Genomic DNA, 18,822 nt, shown 5'->3' with positions numbered 1-18,822 from the left:
CAGTGAACCGACTCGGTGGCCTTGTGGTTAGAGTGTCCGCCATGAGATTGGAAGGTTGGGAGTTCGATCACCTGGCCGAATCATAGCGAAGACTGTAGGAATGGGACCCAATCTCCACTTGACACTCGGTGTTAAGGAGATAGATTGGGAGTAAGGCTCTGTCATAGACTAGTGTCCTGTTCATGGGGTGTACTTGTACGTCAAGCTGCCTTACGCAACAGGAGACAGGCTCCTGCTCCTATGAGTCATTCCGGCTTACTAGATGAATTACTCATGTTATGACGTACTGCAAATCCCATCACCATTTAAAGTAGCGCTAGTGGTGAAAAATCTATAGCCACGCAGACGTATAACCCTACCACAGATGGTTGCTGGCTTCCCTCACACCGTCCGCAGTTTCTTTCCTCATCTCGCGCCAGCTTCCTTCTGCACTAATCTCATTTGGACTGTTGTAATTGAGGGCCAAACTGCTCTCACCGGGGACCTGGGAGTGAAGAGGCTCCACTTTGCATGATGCACTCTAATGGTAATAGGGCTGATTGTTGGAGAGTAGCTATAAAGGAGGCTTCTGGGACGCTGCCCAGTCCAGGTAATGGAGGGAGGGAAGAAGGGAGGGGAGGGGGAAAAGGTGTAGCAAAGGGAAGGGCTGAGAGAGGGAGAGACAGAGAGAGTGAGAGAGAGAGGGTGTAGCGGGAGGGAGTGGAGGGAAAGGAAAGGAAAGGAAGGAAGGGGGCGAGAGGGAGAAAGGAAGAAAGGAAGAAAGAAAGAAAGAAAGAAAGAGGTAGAAAGAAAAAGGGAGCGAGAGGTAGAAAGAAAGAGAGTGGTAGCGATGAGCCATATCCTCTGCACAGCCGGTCTCTGAGTTTTAGGGAGCTAGAGAGAAAAAAATGATCCATATGTTTCTAATCCCTCGTGGGATTCCTAAATGAACAGAAGCGAACATATGTAATATCTAATCGTTAATATGCCCGTGAAGATTATGCTACTGCTAATCCTAGTTTATCCCCTTGTTTATGTTGAACTATGCCACCAAGCTGTGCTTTCATGAAGCTCAACTAACTATACCAAAGCTCTGTGTGGCTCTAGTTTGAGCTCATGCTTTATTTTGGGATCGCATTAGATATGCATTACATAAGTCTGACTTTATGTATTTCTAGGTCTGACTCAGTCTGTCCCTCTGACGTTTTCAACTGCTGTTTGAGGCGAACCATGACTGAGCATGTTCCTTGTCATAACAAAAGTGACATTATTGAGTACTGTATTATGTTACGTTACACCAACCAGTTCTTCTAGCCACATTGACCATAGCTTCCCGTGAGCTCATGGTTGCCCAGACCAGTGGTGGCTGGTGGCACTTTAAATCGGAAGAACAGGCCCGTAGTTATGGCTGGAACGGAATGAATGGAATGGTATCAAACACATGGTTTCCATAGGTTTGGTACTGTTCTATTTTAGCCATTATTATGAGACATCCTCCTTAACAGCCTCCTCTGGCCTAGATCGAACTGTACTGTACCAATGTAAACTCTAAACTCCTCTCCTCTCTGTGTGTCCCCCCCTGCAGGTCCTGGGCTGGATCCGGAACGGGGAGTCCATGCTGAATGCCAGCATGGTGAATGCCAGCTCGCTGTCAGAGGCAGAGCAACTCCAGAGGGAGCATGAACAGTTCCAGCTGGCCATCGAGGTAACCGCCCCCCCCTCCTCAAAACCAGGCTGACTGACCAGGCTAATCACTGCAACGTGCGCTGTCATTAAACTATACACACACACACACACACACACAAGCATGCACGAAGTGTAAACTCTGCACACGACACAGCTAAACGCAAAGACATATTTGGTGTGAACTCCATATACCGTTAAGACACACGCAGATGCACGCACCCGCGCAAACATTGTCTGTCAACGTTACACACGCTCAGGCGTACACACACACACACACACACTATCTGGGGAAAGCAGTACACTGGTTGTTTTCCTTCAGCTCTTTAAATAGCTGCTGCTCTGAGCATGACGGCAGCGCTCACACACAGGATGGGGCTGCTTGGTAAAGTCCTGTTTCAGCACAGACACACACACACACAGCACGTTGGTGACCTGGCACACAGTCTGGCTCTGCTGTGGCTCTGACTCCGAGTAGTGAAGCCTGGTTCCGGAGGCCTGTTCCAGCCCAAGAACCACCACCCAAGACTGTGTGTGTGTGTGTTTGCGTGTGTATACTTGTGTGTATGTGTTTGTGTGGGTGCGTGCATGCATGTGAACATGTGCATGTGTGCTGAATCCTGTCCAGCACAGCTCTGGAATTGATTTGGGGGAATGAAAATAAGCCCTTTAAGAACCTATTAGCTAACTTTAATTAAATCACTGTGCAGGGTGTAGAGGGAGTTTTCTTAATGTAATCACCATCCCTTCCTCTCTTTGGGGGAAACAAATGTATTTACCCTAGAAAGCCAACACAGTGGCCTATCTCTCCCCATACATCAGGTTTCTATTGGGACCTATAGAGAGAAAGGGGCAATCTGGGATTCAAACGACAACACAGCGACACCCCGCCACTTTTTTTGGTAAACAGCTAAGGGATGAGGTAAAACAAGCTTATATTTTGGGTACTGATGGGGCACGATAGTTGAACCAAACTCACGATGAGGTCTTTATAAGTTACATATTCTTCAAGAATCAATGACCTGCACCTTTAGCATGAAATAAATCATCAAATAAATAATACAAAGACTGAGCTGTATTGTATGCAAAAAAAAAGGTAAATTATATTCAATGATATTATTTTATACGAATACAATTGCTCAGAGAAAGAACTTCTGTTTAACAAGTCATACTTGCTACTTTTTTTTCTCTCAAAATGATTGGCATTCCTTTTTTCCATCCCTTTCAATACCTTACCTTTCGAGGGTAACGCCACTGAGCCTTTTCCTCAAATGTTTTATGAGATTGAAGAACACGTTGAGAAGGGATCTTAGACCATTCCTGCCATACATCCTTGATCATCCACCACCAGATTTTACAGTAGATATGGGGTTCTATTCTGCTTATGCGTCCTTATTTTGACGCCAAACCCACCACTGGTGTGCGTGGCCAAAGATCTCCATTTCCACGTCATCCAACAAAATGTAAACGCCTGGTGCTTTGGTCAGATGACATGAAAATGTTGCTTTTTGGCCAAGCAAACCAGTGGTGGATTTGGAGCCTAAATGAGAATGCATAAGCAGACGATAACCTCATACCTACTGTAAAATATGGTGATGGATTTTTGATGTTATGGGGCTATTTGGCTTCCACTGGTCCTGGGGCCCTTGTTAAGGTCAACGGCATCATGAACTTTACCCAGTTCCAGGGACATTTTAGCCAACAACTTGGTTGCCTCTGCCGGGAGGCTGAATCTTGGCCGCAAGTGGATTTTCCAGCAAGACAATAACCCCAACATTCACAAAGAAATGGATAATTGACCACAAAATGTACATTTTGCAATGGCCATCTCAGTCTCTGGACATGAACACCATTTTAAACCTGTGGTTTGAATTGAAAAGGGAAGTCCATAAGCGCAGACGAAGGATATCAAGGATCTGGAAGTATTCTGTATGGAGGAATGGTCTAACATCCCTCCCAACGTGTTCTCCAATCTCATAAAACATTTTACAAAAAGGCTCAGTGGCGATATCCTCGCGAGGTGAGGTATTGAAAGGTATTGAAAACAGGGAAGCCAATCATTTTCACACATATCTCTTTGAGAGGAAAAATATATGACTTATTAAACAAAATCTCTTTCTCTGAGAAATTGTATTACTGTAAAATAATAGAATTTTCTACATTTGTGAGCATAAAATATAGCCAGTATTTGTATTAATATACATAATATATTATACCGTCTTTTTTGCTCATCTTTATCAAGGAAATGATTTTGGACCTGATTGTATCAATAATTCTAAAAGTAAAACAAATTCATGTAGCAATCATAGATGACCCTTTTAGGGAGTTAAGACTCCGTTTACCTGATTATATCATATTAGATGCAAAACGGATGTTGTAAAAGTAACTACATTGACAGAGCGTTCTAGATGAACCAGTGACTGTTATGTGATATATACTCCTATGAGATTGATGCTTTATGAAAGGTTTATGGCTCTTGGTCCTATGCTTTCATGGGGAGTCAGCATTTCCCTGGCCCTCCATTAGCTGTGGAGCAGAAACCTGGGATGCACGCCAAATGGCACCCTATTCCCTATAAAGTCCGCTACTTTTGACCAGAGCCCTATGAGCCCTAGGTCAAAAGTAGTGCACTATAAAGGGAATAGAGAGCCATTTGGGATGCGGCACTGCTTTACGTTATAGTTTAGGAAGGCTTCTAGAGTTAGGTAATGGGACTCGTGTAGAAATTAAATTCCACATTTGTTATGTAACGGTACATTTTCTTCTCATTCCTATTCTGCCGATATTTTCAATGGATTTTTCATTCAAAGGACAAACTCAATTGCTCGTATTCCCTTTGGAAACAATTCCTGTTTTTTGTGTATGATAATACATAAATTGTAATGTTTTTGATTAAGTAGTAACTTAAAGTTAAATACTGCACTCATTCTTGTGTAAGTGCAGAAATGTTGAATTACTCTTGACGGCTTTATTTCCTTTTCTCCTGTATTAGCTTTCTCTGGTGGATTTATAGTTGTAAATCAGGCCTTGTTCTGGCAGGAAAAACAATGTGGTAGTTTGCCTCTAAGAATGAACTTGTTAAAATGCATTTCTGTTAAATTCTGATTTATTTTTTCCTTTGTGATGTAGTGCAGCCTAGCCAAGAAAAACAAAAAAACTGCCATTTGACACTGTTACAACTGAATGTTCTCTTTCTAGAGGACAACATACACTGAGTGTACAAAACATTAGGAACACCTGCTCTTTCCATGACATTGACTGACCAGGTGAAGGCTATGATTCCTTATTGATGTCACCTGCTAAATCCACTTCAATCAGTGTAGATGAAGGGGAGGAAACAGGTTAAAGAATGATTTTTAAGCCTTGAGACAATTGAGTCATGGATTGTGTATGTGTGCCATTCAGAGGGTGAATGGGCAAGACAAAAGATTTAAGGGCCTTTGAATGGAGTATGGTAGTAGGTGCCAGGCGCACCGGTATGAGTGTATCAAGAACTGCAACACTGCTGGTTTTTTCACGCTCAACAGTTTTCCATGTGTATCAAGAATGGTCCACCACCCAAAGGACATCCAGCCAACTTGACACAACTGTGGAAAGCATTGGAGTCAACATGGGCCAGCATCCCTGTGGAACGCTTTCGACACCTTGTAGAGTCCATACGTCAACGAATTGAGGCTGTTCTGGGGGCAAAAGGAGGTGCAACTCAATATTAGGAAGGTGTTCCTAATATTTTGTACACAGTATATATGCGATGAGGGAAAATGAGGAGAGAAGTGCAGTCGAAGTTACATCACAAATGGCACCCTATTCCCTATATCGTGCACTACTATTGACCAGGATCGTGGTCAAAAGTAGTGCACTTCATAGGGAATAGGGTGCAATTTGGGACGTAGTATTGGAGTGGCCATGTGGAAAGATAATTGCGTTTATTTTTAGTGTGACAGTATCTTTCGACAGCTCCAGACAAGTAGCTAATGAAATGTCACTTATCTTTAAGCCTCTCATATTTTTGCATCTTTTTTTTAATAAAACCAAAAATCAACTTTAAATCATCATTTATTGGAAGGTTTTAATCACATAGGCAATGACGTCCAAAGGATACCCGGGCTCCCAAAATGCCTTGCAAGCGCCAGACTAGACTGGACTACAGTCAATGGCATATATCAAGTCTTTAGGAAAAAAAAGGGTTAACATTACCATGATTTTCTCAACCTATGGTTCAGCCCCAAAAACAACATTGTAGAAAACCCATTTCAGCAAAAGTATATATAAAGTCTTGGCACATGTTCAGTTTGTAAAAAACATATTTACACTGTTAAAATGAACACATGATCATGTAACATTGTCATGTCACTTACCCTGAACCTAAACAACCCCTCTCTCTCTCTTTCTCTCTCTGTGTCCCCCCTCAGTCACTGTTCCATGCCAATTCCCTCCAGAAGACCCACCAGAGTGCCCTGCAGGTGCAGCAGAAGGCTGAGGTCATGCTCCAGGCGGGCCATTTTGACCCGGACGGCATACGGGCCTGCGCCGAGAAGGTGGCCATGCACTGGCAACAGCTCATGCTCAAGATGGAGGATCGTCTCAAGCTGGTCAACGCTTCTGTGGCCTTCTACAAGACCTCAGAGCAGGTGTGGGTCCACACCAACCCCACATAGCGCTCCCTGAATTGTTTTTAGTTGTGGCGGAATCACTCAAGAACCACCTCAAGCATTTCCCATACATTGAGACAAATGGTGGTGGTGGCCTGGAGGGCCTCCGTCTTGTCATCCTGTCCCTATAGAAAATGCAGCATATTGGTAGAATGTCCGGTTCTGTGATGGCACCACGAAATTGTGTCCAACCTAGCATGAAGACTAACTGAGACCCCTGTGCCCTCCTCAGGTGTGCAGTGTGCTGGAGAGTCTGGAGCAGGAGTACAGGAGGGATGAGGACTGGTGTGGTGGCCATGACAAGCTGGGAGCCATGGCCGAGACTGACCATGTCATCCCCCTCATCAGTAAACACCTGGAGCAGAAGGAAGCCTTCCTCAAGGTACAGCAGAGCAACATGGTTGTGTCTCAAATGGTCCCCTATTCACTGTGCCTCCTTTGTCTGCGGCGGTACATCATGTTCGTCTGCAATTAAAATAATAAACCAACACAGACAGTTAGCTAGTATACAGTACAGATAAATACGTAGCTAGCTAGCAATCCCATTTAGCTACAAACTTAGCAAACAGATGAATGTAGCTAGCTAGCTAGCTAACTAGCTAGTAGCCACACTTGCTGGGTCATGACTCAAGATCAAGAACCGTCGCCACCCCTCTTTGTTCCTTTTCCACAAACGCGGTAAATGCATAACGGCATAATGACCCAGCTAGCTAGCTAGAATCAAAATGGAAAAACTCCAGGGAAAATTCAGTGGTATCACTAACTATGTAAGGACGACAGTAATAAAAAGTATACTTGAAACTAGCTAACATTACAGAATAAATAGCTAGAGCAATATTAGCAAGCTAATACATTAGGGTGGGACGCAACCCATGTTCTGTTGATCATTAATTTGCTGCATATTCACAGACCATGAACTCGGGCTGTTCTGTCTGTCTGATTCTCTTCAGTAGAACACATCTGTATTCTGCAACACGTAGCTGTTAGGTTTCGTATTGATTTTCCCATTACAGAACTGAAATACATGTCCACCTCTTGCAAGACATGTTGTGAATGCCAGTTTACTTGTTGTCAACTAAAAACGAATAACCATGTTGACAGTAATGTATCTATGGTGTCACACATGCAATATCTTAACCTCAGTTTCAATGTATTGTGGATGGTAGTTGTGGATATGTCGTCCATTGCAATGATCCTGTTTCGACAATGTCCCTTCTTGTGCCCCAGGCATGCACTTTGGCCAGGAGAAATGCTGAGGTATTCCTGAAGTATATCCACAGGAACAATGTGGGTATACCTGGTGCTTCAGGCCACGCCAGAGGACCCGAGCAGCAGGTTAAAGGTCAGTCACAACAGCCCTATTGCACGATCATGGGTTGTGTCCCAAATGGCACCCTAAATGGCACCCTATTCCCTATATAGTAGCTAATAATAATTATATTTCATTTGTGGAGTGCGTTTCCCCAGACTCACTGCACGCCTACTTTTGACCAGCACTGGTCAAAAGTAGTGAACTATATAGGGAATAATAGGGTGCCATTTGGGACGCACTTATATTGACTACTGAGCACCAGACCTTATACCTTACTGTTACTAACTCTTTTAATGCTCTTTTTCTTTAGGAAATGTACATATTTCTTTTTACGTTCAGTTGAACTTACTTCTAAAGTTTCTTATGTTCTATATGGACTAGTGAGGGTTTTGTTTGAAACCACTGTGTTGACGATATGCTAACTTCTTTCTGTGCTCCCTGGTCTCCCTCTCCTCTCTAGCCATCCTCAATGAGCTGCTCCAGAGGGAGAACCGGGTTCTGCACTTTTGGACCATGAAGAAACGGCGCCTGGACCAGTGCCAGCAGTACGTGGTGTTCGAACGCAGTGCCAAACAGGTGAGCTAGATGGACACTCAATCACTATGGTACTTTTTAATGGTAAATTTACAAACCTGTATTATGATAAATAGATTTGAAACGTGTATCTCGTTATGGTAAATGGTGAAATATAAGTATAGCCAGTTATCATTGTAATGGCTTAGAAGATAATAAGAAAAGAAGAACAATATTTACCTGGCTCAAAGAGAAGGAATATAATATCTATTGTTAACAGGAAATTCATTCAACAATTTTAGATGAAGTTGTGTGAGAAAAGGACTGGGGTGGTGAAATATACTTGTCCCATGGGGAAAGAAACTCAAGTGATATTAATCAACAGTAATTTTGATCAGAATGTGCAAATTGTCCAAACAGATCCGTAAGGTAGATGGATGATTTTAAATATGTTATTGGACTATAAATAGATATGGGCCATTAACCTTTACGGACCAAATAATGATGATCCACTCTTCTTTGAAAGTATATATAATAAATGATCAACCATTCAAGACTCTATTATTATGGTGGGAGATTTTAATACTGTTTTAAATACCTCAATGGACCGTAAAGGAAATCACACTACAAACTATCACCCTAAGGAAATCATGAATGTCATTGATATATTGGAACTAATGGATATATGAAGGCTTAAATATCCTGACCTAGTGAGATATACATGGCGGAGGCTCAATCAAGCTAGTCGCCTTGACTTCTTTCTTATGTCATTTCTTACGTCACCAAAAGTTAAAAAAGTGTTGATAGGGGATAGAATGCAGTCGGACCATCAGATAATTGGCATATACATTACTCTTACCATGTGGGCGAGGATATTGGAAATGTAATCAAAGCCTATTGGATGATAACTTGTTTTTAAGTAGGACAGCATTTATAACCGAATTTTTCCGACATAACATACTGTAGGTACAGCAAATCCCCTTATTGCATGGGGACACTTTTAAATGTGACTTTAGAGGCCATGCAATTCAGTACTCATCTCTAAAACAAAAGCAATTTAGGTCAAAAGAGTCCATACAAACAAAGGAAATAGAAGGTCTAACAGAACAGATAGATAGCAATAAAAACTGTACCATAAGGGCTCAGAATAAGTTAGAGAAACAACAAAACAAAATGGAGGAACTTATTCAATAAAGATCAAGTGTAATATATTATAAAAATAAAGCAAACTGGATGGAATATGGGGGAAAATGCACCAAATTATTTTTTCATCTTCAACATAGAAATGCTACCAAAAAGAATTTACTGAAACTTGTTAGAAATGACAGTCACCCATGATTCACCAAATGATATTTTGAAAGAGGTACTTTAAGCATATGTTTTCGTTTCAGTCTCCTCCATCTCCTCTAACCGAAGCTAATTGTATGGATTTTTTCTATTAATAATGTAAAATTAACAGCCGTACAGAAAGACTCATGTGAAGGCGAAATTACAGAGGAGGAACTTCTTCATGCAATTAAAGCCTTTAAGTCCGGGAAATCTCTAGGGCTGGATGGCATACCAGTGGAGGTATACCAAACTTTTTTTGATATACTCAGAAGACCGTTATTAGCATGTTTTGACCACTCCTATGTAAATTGTAGATTATCAGACACTCAACAAGAAGGTCTGATTTATAACGCATAGAATTAAAAAGGTTTTGTCGGACATTATTAATTCTAATCAGACGATACATTGGAGATAATATAAGTCAAGTACTGGAAACAATAGAACACTATTTATTTATGTATTTATTTTTTCACCTTTATTCAACCAGGTAGGCTAGTTGAGAACAAGTTCTCATTTACAACTGCAACCTGTCCAAGATAAAGCAAAGCAGTCCAACACATACAACAACACAGAGTTACACATGGAATAAACAAACATACAGTCAATAATACAGTAGAAAAAAGTATATATACAGTGTGTGCAAATGAGGTAAGATAAGGGAGGTAAGGCAATAAAATAGGCCATAGTGGCGAGGTAATTACGATATAGCAATTAAACACTGGAGTGATAGATGTGCAGAAGATGAATGTGCAAGTAGAGATACTGGGGTGCAAAGGAGCAAAATAAATAAATAAATATGTATGGGGATGAGGTAGATTGGATGGGCTATTTACAGATGAGCTATGTACAGGTGCAATGATCTGTGAGCTGCTCTGACAGCTGGTGCTTGAAGATAGTGAGGGAGATAAGAGTCTCCAGCTTCAGTGATTTTTGCAGTTCATTCCAGCCATTGGCAGCAGAGAACTGGAAGGAGAGGCGGCCAAATGGAGGAATTGGCTTTGGGGGTGACCAGTGAAATATACCTGCTAGAGCGCGTGCTGCGGGTGGGAAAATGGGCCTGTTATTCTTAGCTGACTTTGAAAAGACTTTTGATAAAGTACGACTGGAGTTTATATATAAATGCCTGGAACATTTACATTTTGGACAATCTCTTATAAAATGGGTTAAAGTTATGTATGGTAACCCTCTGTGTAAAATAGTAAATAATGGCTACTTCTCAGAAAGTTTTAAACTGTCAAGAGGAGTAAAACAAGGTTGTCCACTATCGGCATATCTACTTATTATGGCCATGGAAATGTTAACTATGAAAATCAGATCCAACAATAATATCAAGGGATTACAAATCCAGGGCTTAAAAACAAAGGTGTCATAGTACGCTGATGATTCATGTTTTCTTTTAAATCCACAATTTGGATCACTCCACAGCCTCATAGATGATCTAGATATGTTTTATAACCTCTCTGGATTACAACCAAATTATGATAAGTACGTATTGGATCACAAAAAAAATACACCTTTTATATTACCATGTAGTTAACCAATAAAATGGTCTGATAGTGATGTGGATATACTCGGTATACATATCCTGAAAGAAATAATTTCTCACTCTTGCTACCATGGAAAGGTAAATACCTGTCTATTTGTAGAAAAATCACCCTGATTAACTCTTTAGTCATATCCCAGTTGACCTTTTTGCTTAAGGTCTTGTCTACACCTAGCGAACAGTTTTTGAAATTATGAGAAAAAAAGAAGTACAAAATGAAACAAGCCTATTTATATAATGAATATGAATTCAAAAGGGCAGAAATGATCAAATATTAAAGCATTAGACCTCTCACAAGGCTTCAGTCATACAAAAGTTATACTTAAATCTGAACTTGTTCTCTAGCAAATTAGTAAGAATGTCTCACCCTATGTTCAAGAAGGGCCTTTTTCACTTAATTCAGATTACAACCTCTCACTTTCAGTTAGTTGAAAAGGAAATAATCTCCCAAATATCGCTATTTTTAAAACAAGCCAGAAATTTGGTTGCAATTTCAATTTAATCCACCAGAAAAGACAGAACAAATAATACAACAAATATTGTGGTTAAACTCAAATATACTAATTATATCATAAATAGGACGGATGGAGTTGTCACACATGCAGCTAACAAAAACATATGGAAATGTCGGCTCTACCCAAAATTACAACCAACTAATTGCAGCATTACCGCAAAAAATGGAAGAGGAAAGTGGAAGGGGGAAAAGTAAGGAACTTGTCTGTCGGCCCTGTGTTAAAGACCGTAATTGGTTAAACAAAATTGTGATAAATATAAAAGTATACCAGTTTCTTTTAAGGTCCAAAACATTGACAGCCATGCCATATAGATTGCAAAATAGTTGGGAAGAGATTTGTGACGTACCGATTCCATGGCACATGGTTTATGAACTGATACGCAAAACAACGACGGATTCAAAAATGAGATTTTTTCAATTTAAATTATTATACAAAATTCTCGCAACCAATAGAATGTTATTTATATGGGGGATACATCCTTCCCAGCTCTGCAGATTTTAGATCATTAGATTTTAGAGTAATTAGATCATTTGTTTTGGTACTGTCCATATGTAGCTCGTTTTTGGTCACAGGTCCAGGAATGGCGTGAGAATTGCAATATTTACCTGGAGCTAACTCCGCAGAAAGCACTACTGGGTGATCTGAAAAGTCATAGTCTATCGATCAATATACTTTTAGCAAAAATGTTTATTTTCAATTTACAAATTTACAACAATGAGAATAGAAAGGTTCAGTACTTTTGTGAAACATCACAGCACAGTTGAAAAATATATGGCAAATAGAAATCCAATATGGATGGTTCTAAGAGATAGATGGGAGGGGTTGAATGGAGCTGAAGGTTGGGACTAATAACAACAAGAAATGAATATAAAACATACTGTGTCCGTAAAATGTATATAGGTTCAGATCTTTTGTGAAAGAGCACAGTTTGAAAGATATGGCCAACCGGATGGACATCAGAAATAGATGGGAGAGGTTGAGGGTAGAGGAAGCACAGGAGTAAAAACAAACAAAATAGAACTAAAATAGACTGTGCATAAAATGTATACAGTAAGCTGGAAGTAGAAGCCAAAGCTTCAATTAGGGGAGGGGTGGTAGGGTTAGAAAGTAATAAAGGAAAATATATTTTAAAAAGATATGTATATATATGTATATATGTTTATATATGTATGTGTATGTATGCATATGTATGTGTATGTAAACTCAGCAAAAAAAGAAATGTCCTCTCACTGTCAACTGTTTTTATTTTTAGCAAACTTAACATGTGTAAATATTTGTATGAACATAACAAGATTCAACAACTGAGACAATGGAATAATGTATCCCTGAACAAAGGTGGGGTCAAAATCAAAAGTAACAGTCAGTATCTGGTGTGGCCACCAGCTGCCTTAAGTACTGCAGTGCATCCCCTCCTCATGGACTGCACCAGATTTGCCAGTTCTTGCTGTGAGATGTTACCTCACTCTTCCACCAAGACACCTGCAAGTTCCCGGACATTTCTGGGGGGAATGGCCCTAGCCCTCACTCTCCGATCCAAGGCGTCTCACAGTACGGACATTGAAATGTATTGCCCTGGCCACATCTGCAGTCCTCATGCCTCCTTGCAGCATGCCTAAGGCACGGGACCCCGGGCATCTTTCTTTTGGTGTTTTTCAGAGTCAGTAGAAATGCCTCTTTAGTGTCCTAAGTTTTCATAACTGTGACCTTAATTGCCTACCGTCTGTAAGCTGTTAGTGTCTTAACGACTGTTCCACATGTGCATGTTCATTAATTGTTTATGGTTCATTGAACAAGAATGGGAAACACTGTTTAAACCCTTTACAATGAAGATCTGTGAAGTTATTTGGATTTCTACGAATTATCTTTGAAAGACAGGGTCCTGAAAAAGGGACATTTCTTTTTTTGCTGAGTTTATGTATATGTATATTTGCTAAAATATATATGGGGGATTGGAAGTAATGCAGACAATTACATTGATGGAAGCTACAATCTATCTGCAATATTAAAGCTCATCTACCCCCTAAAAATATAAATAAAAAACGACAACAAAAAACAGGTGAGCTCTCCTGAACGCAGAGTTCTGTGTTTATACTGCATGTACATAGCATCTGGCCCTGGACTAGACCCAGCCAGGGATACGTGGGGGTTTTGTTTGTTTTCGATGGCCAGCACAGCCACCGATGAAAGATAGAGGGCATTCAGAGAGGGAGAGAGGAATATGGAAAGAGGGAGCTCTTCACTTCTCTTCACTCCCCCCTGTCCCGTCTGTCTCCGCAGGCCTTAGACTGGATCCAGGAAACAGGAGAGTATTACCTCTCCACTCACACCTCCCCTGGAGAGAGCGGCGAGAGGAGTCAGGAACTGCTGAAGGAGTACGAGGAATTCAGAGTCTCCGCCAAGGTGTGGACCTGGAGCTGGGAAGCAGACCTAGGCTACGTCCCAAATGGCACCTTACTCCCTATGTAGTGCACTACTTTTGGAGTAGGGTGCCATCTGGTACGCTGCCCTAGAGCTACTGTTCGGAGTCTGCTGAGACTCCCTCACTTACTGCTGACCCTATACCTGCATATGATATTAGCCAAACATTTCCACTGCAGCCTGCCTTGTGTCTGCCTGTCTTCAGCCCAGTGGTTCAGGCTGCAAGCAAGTGTTAGAGATCTCTCCCGAGGCATGCATGCACTCTCTCAAGCGTCAGCCTAGACACTGACGGGGAGTGTGATGGCTACAGATGATTGAAACACTCACACACGATCATGCTTACACACACATACACGCACGTATAATAATACACGCACACGATATTATGCAAACTCACATACACACACACTCGCACTTATACGCGTCATCTCTCCATGTGCTTCCTACAGCAAACCAAGGAGAAGGTGAAGCTCCTCATTCAGCTGGCCGACAGCTTTGTGGAAAAGGGCCATGTGCACGTCACTGAGCTGAAGAAGTGGGTCACCACGGTGGACAAGCGCTACCGAGACTTCTCCCTCCGGATGGGGAAGTACCGTTCTAGCCTGGAGAAATCACTGGGCATCAGCTCTGAGGTAAGGTCCCCTGGAGGGATCCTATGGGACTAAGGGCTAACCCCACCTGCTGTGAATGCTCATTCATCAACACAACCCCAATCCCTGGTCACTAATTAGGCTTAGTCTTTCTACTGCTAATGACTGTGTTTTCGAAGGACGTATGGAATGAAACCAATTTTGCCAAACATATGATATTCCTCATTTGCGCTCCCTTGAATGTATAGTCCTTCACCTGCTGCTGTTGTCATAGCTCCCTTAGTGGTCACCTCCTCTGTAGCATGGTCCTGCAAATACACGTGAGTGGGACTGTCTTACAAAGGGAAGACGTCCACAGAGCTTATTACAGTAGCTAGTATCTCTACCACCTTGGAGCAAAGAAAACCAGGGGCAAGACCTGACACAGTTTGAAGTCCTCATCTCGACACACAGGCATCAATTCCTCCTCTAATTGAAACACAGTCTGTTCGGGAAAGTCTATTTCATGTGTAAGTGCTGTGTCATCGTGGACCGTGTTGAAAGGGCTGCGTCCCAAATGGCACCCTATTCCCTATGCACTGCACAACTTTTGACCAGGCCCCATAGGGCTCTGGTACAAAGTAGTGCACTACATAGGGAATAGGGTGCCATTTGGGGCGTGTGCTGAGCTCTCCCTCTGTATCTGATAGGATAATAAGGACTTGGAGCTGGACATCATCCCAGCCAGCCTGACTGATCCTGGAGAGGTGAAGCTTCGCGACCCCAACCACGAGGTCAACGAGGAGAAAAGGAAGTCAGCCAGGAAGAAAGAGTGAGTACACACGACAGACAGTACAGAGGAATAGGGAGAAATCGCTGGAGGAAGCGAGTGTTGCGCAGTCGTGAAGTCTATAGTAGTACTATGGCTTTTGATAAGGTGTATAGGCCGATGTTTAACATTCCATGACGTGCTGGGGTCTAGTGGTAGTGCTGTCTTCTGCTGCCGCCAGACCAGATATGGCCTTGGAGGCAGTTGTTCGGTCCTCCGCTCACTTTCTCTTCTGTATCCCTCTCTTATATGCATTATATAAAACTTCAAAATATTTACAAAACAACAAAACACAATCCATGGTGCAGTTCATGTGATATGGCTAGATATTGTCATTGGTGGTCTTAGAATGGGGCTGTGGGAAGAGACTACGGGTTCGTCCCAAATGGCACCCTATGGGCGCTGATCAAAAGTAGTGCACTATGTCGGGAACAGGGAGCTGTTTGGAATGCAGACGATGCCATTGCTGGTTGCTGATATATTGTATGTGTGTATTTATCCAGGTTCATAATGGCTGAACTCCTTCAGACTGAGAAGGCCTATGTCAGGGACTTGCATGAATGTTTGGAGGTAAGCTTTCCCCTTCCATTTTCACTTGGCAATGAAACTTTCTTCATTTCAGGGATCTTTTGGCCTTGGTATGTACTCATAGAGGGGGTTCTTGGGTGTTTTCATGATATAATAAGTCAGCTTCTTAGTTTTTTTGTTTTTCACCACTCTACAGTCATTGTACTTCAATTACAATTAACATTTTAGTTATCCATTAACATTTAGGGCTCCCGAGTGGCGCAGCGGTCTAAGGCACTGCATCTCAGTGCTAGAGGCGTCACTACAGACACCCTGGTTTGAATCCAGGCTGTATCTCAACCGGCCATGATTGGGAGTCCCATAGGGCGGCGCACAATTGGCCCAGCGTCGTCCGTGTTTGGCCGGTGTAGGCCGTCATTGTAAATAAGAATTTGTTCTTAACTGACTTGCCTAGTTAAATAAAGGTAACAAATGAAGTAAAAAATCCAGAGCAATTTACAGTCAGTGCATTCAACTAAGTTTAATAATAGGAGAAAACAAACACGTATAACAGTTATTGCATGTAGAATCTGCTATCAGAAGAATCAGTGCCAGGAAGAAAAAGCAAGTGCGGGTGTGAGTCCAAGAAAGAGAAGTACATTTTTTTTTGTAAGGATTGGTTGTAGGACATTTTAGCATGTGATGTTTCCTGTGTCGCCCTCCTGTCTAGACGTACCTGTGGGAGATGACAAGTGGAGTAGAGGAGATTCCTCCTGGCATCGTCAACAAGGAGCACATCATCTTTGGCAACATCCAGGAGATTTATGATTTCCATAACAGGTAGGGATCTCTTTCAAATTGAGATGCGTCCCAAATGGCACCTTATGCCCTATAAAGTGCACTACCTTTGACCAAGGCAGGGCTCTGTTAGTGCACTATATAGGGCACAGGGTGTAATCTGTGACACAGCCTTAATTTGAAAGAGATTCCAACTTGTTATATCATTAGATTTTCTTGTTGTGTTTCAGGTGCACGTTATTGCATGAGACCAATTCAAATCAGTTCTATTTCATGTGATTTTTGGTTGAGGAAATACTTGTTCTACGATAACCAGTGAGTATTCTTATTGTTAACCCTCTCTTTGCTGTTTAATTGCAGCATTTTCCTCAAAGAGCTAGTGAACTATGAGCAGCTACCTGAAGATGTGGGCCATTGTTTTGTCACATGGGTAAGACTCATCCTGTTTACAGTCAGTGGGGCATGTTCATTAGAGCACACAATTGAAATGTTTTGCAACGGAAAGCCGAAAATTTGTATTTTTTTTATTGGTCACGCCCAGGTAGTCCCTCCCTGTTTCAGTCCGTTTTGTTCCATTTGGTGCCTAGTGAATACGACCATGGTGTTAGTCTTTTACTTACAATGCCCACAGGGTACTTCTGACTTGTGTCTTCCTGATTGATAATTACATGTGAATGCTGTTTACCTTCTTGCAATTAGTTTATACAACATTGGTAATCAATCAAACAAATGTACAGTATTTTATAATGGCCTTTTGTCCCATAAACCATAGGCAGGCATGCAGTAGCATGACAATCTCTTGCAAAGATGCATTGGCAGTGAGCATTGCATATTGTAGATATATATATGGAATAAGTAAATGAGTCTTTCTATTAATAAAGGAGCAAATGTGTGACATCAGGGTGAAAATGTCAAAATGGTTTGACATGGCTTCACATGTGTAGTTACAGGAATAAAAGTCTAAATAGGCACAATGAGACCATAACACCCCTTAGAAAGAACAAAACATCTACATTTCATTCAAAGTGTCACATGAAACATAGACACCAGGGATTGGAACAGAAATTATTTTACAATAGTTTGGTTCTGAACAGAACCATAATTTTTTTTGTTTCAGTTCCACTGTTCCGACCAGCAAAATAAAGTTCTGAACCGGTTCGAACCAAAAAAAAGTAACAGTTTATATCGTTCTTTTTTAAACCTCTAAAATAAATATTTTAGCTCGACATGAAATAACTTCGGATAAAGTAGCTTGCTATGGAGCGGCCAAGCTATTTACATGCATTGGATAGACCAGTGTAGGGCGCGAAATGCTACTGACATTTTTAAGGTGGGGAGACAGTGAAAGAGGGTGAAGGAAGAGGCTTGGCTTGAAGCGCTGTGTATCTTATTGTTATGACATGCATTATCTGAATTGGGTCTACAGAATTATACCTACTGAGGAGCAGGTTCTATAAAGGAACTTTGAATGTCTTTGAACCTCAGAGATTTGGCTTAACGTTGGACCAGCTAGCTAACAAGCTTCTGCGTGCAGAGCGCCACCAGAATTCAAATAAAAACACATCTCACTTTTTTTTGTAGTTAATAAATCCAATGTGAAACGTGATAACTATAGTATCCTTAATAACCTCTTAAGCTGACAGTCCGTGAAATCGTATATATGTTTACATGTATTCTTTTATTGATTTCCCACCGTTAAATAAGTCAGAAGAAAGCCATCCAGACCTTCCTAGGGCCATGTAAACGTGCTCTGTCGAATAAACGTGTATTTGCCTCCCTCTGGTGGTCGGCTGCGTCCACTTCACTGCAACGTTACATCAAAAGGGTGGTCCTTAGAAAAACATTTATCCAGATCGACTGCTTCACGGCACGGTCACAGCAGAGCAATTGCTGAATTTGTCTCAAGCAGGCGGATCTAAATAAATAACTTGCATAGCGCTACAATAAAGAATGCGACCTACACACTTCCTTAAACCTAAAATAAGTAAAGAAGTCATTTTCAATGTACCCATTCCATGGAAGATGGTTTATGAACTGATACACAAAATGACGCCGGATTCAAAACTAAATGATTATACAAAATTAGTGCAACCAATAGAATGTTATATACAGTGCATTCGGAAAGTATTCAGACACCTTGACTTTTTCCACGTTACAGCCTTATTCTAAAATGGA

General features: G+C 41.4%; 1 protein-coding gene across 4 annotated transcripts in view; it reads left to right on the top strand.

Moving 5' to 3' along the window:
• The window catches only part of LOC106586158 (kalirin), a 261,879-nt gene that overhangs the window by 174,199 nt on the left and 68,858 nt on the right, over window positions 1-18,822 (top strand). For all 4 annotated transcript variants that reach the window (XM_014173062.2, XM_014173066.2, XM_014173061.2 and 1 more), the window contains exons 16-26: window positions 1,565-1,684; window positions 6,075-6,293; window positions 6,547-6,696; window positions 7,542-7,656; window positions 8,087-8,202; window positions 13,804-13,926; window positions 14,394-14,576; window positions 15,224-15,345; window positions 15,846-15,912; window positions 16,580-16,689; window positions 17,008-17,077. In XM_014173062.2, the coding sequence (XP_014028537.1) occupies window positions 1,565-1,684; window positions 6,075-6,293; window positions 6,547-6,696; window positions 7,542-7,656; window positions 8,087-8,202; window positions 13,804-13,926; window positions 14,394-14,576; window positions 15,224-15,345; window positions 15,846-15,912; window positions 16,580-16,689; window positions 17,008-17,077 (1,395 nt within the window). The remainder of the gene's footprint in view (window positions 1-1,564; window positions 1,685-6,074; window positions 6,294-6,546; window positions 6,697-7,541; window positions 7,657-8,086; window positions 8,203-13,803; window positions 13,927-14,393; window positions 14,577-15,223; window positions 15,346-15,845; window positions 15,913-16,579; window positions 16,690-17,007; window positions 17,078-18,822) is intronic.

This window comes from Salmo salar, chromosome ssa25 (genome assembly GCF_905237065.1).
Source record: "Salmo salar chromosome ssa25, Ssal_v3.1, whole genome shotgun sequence".
NCBI classification, from domain to species: Eukaryota; Metazoa; Chordata; class Actinopteri; order Salmoniformes; family Salmonidae; genus Salmo; species Salmo salar.
Note: the sequence above shows the minus strand (reverse complement) of the source record. Positions and strands in the feature narration are given on the sequence as shown.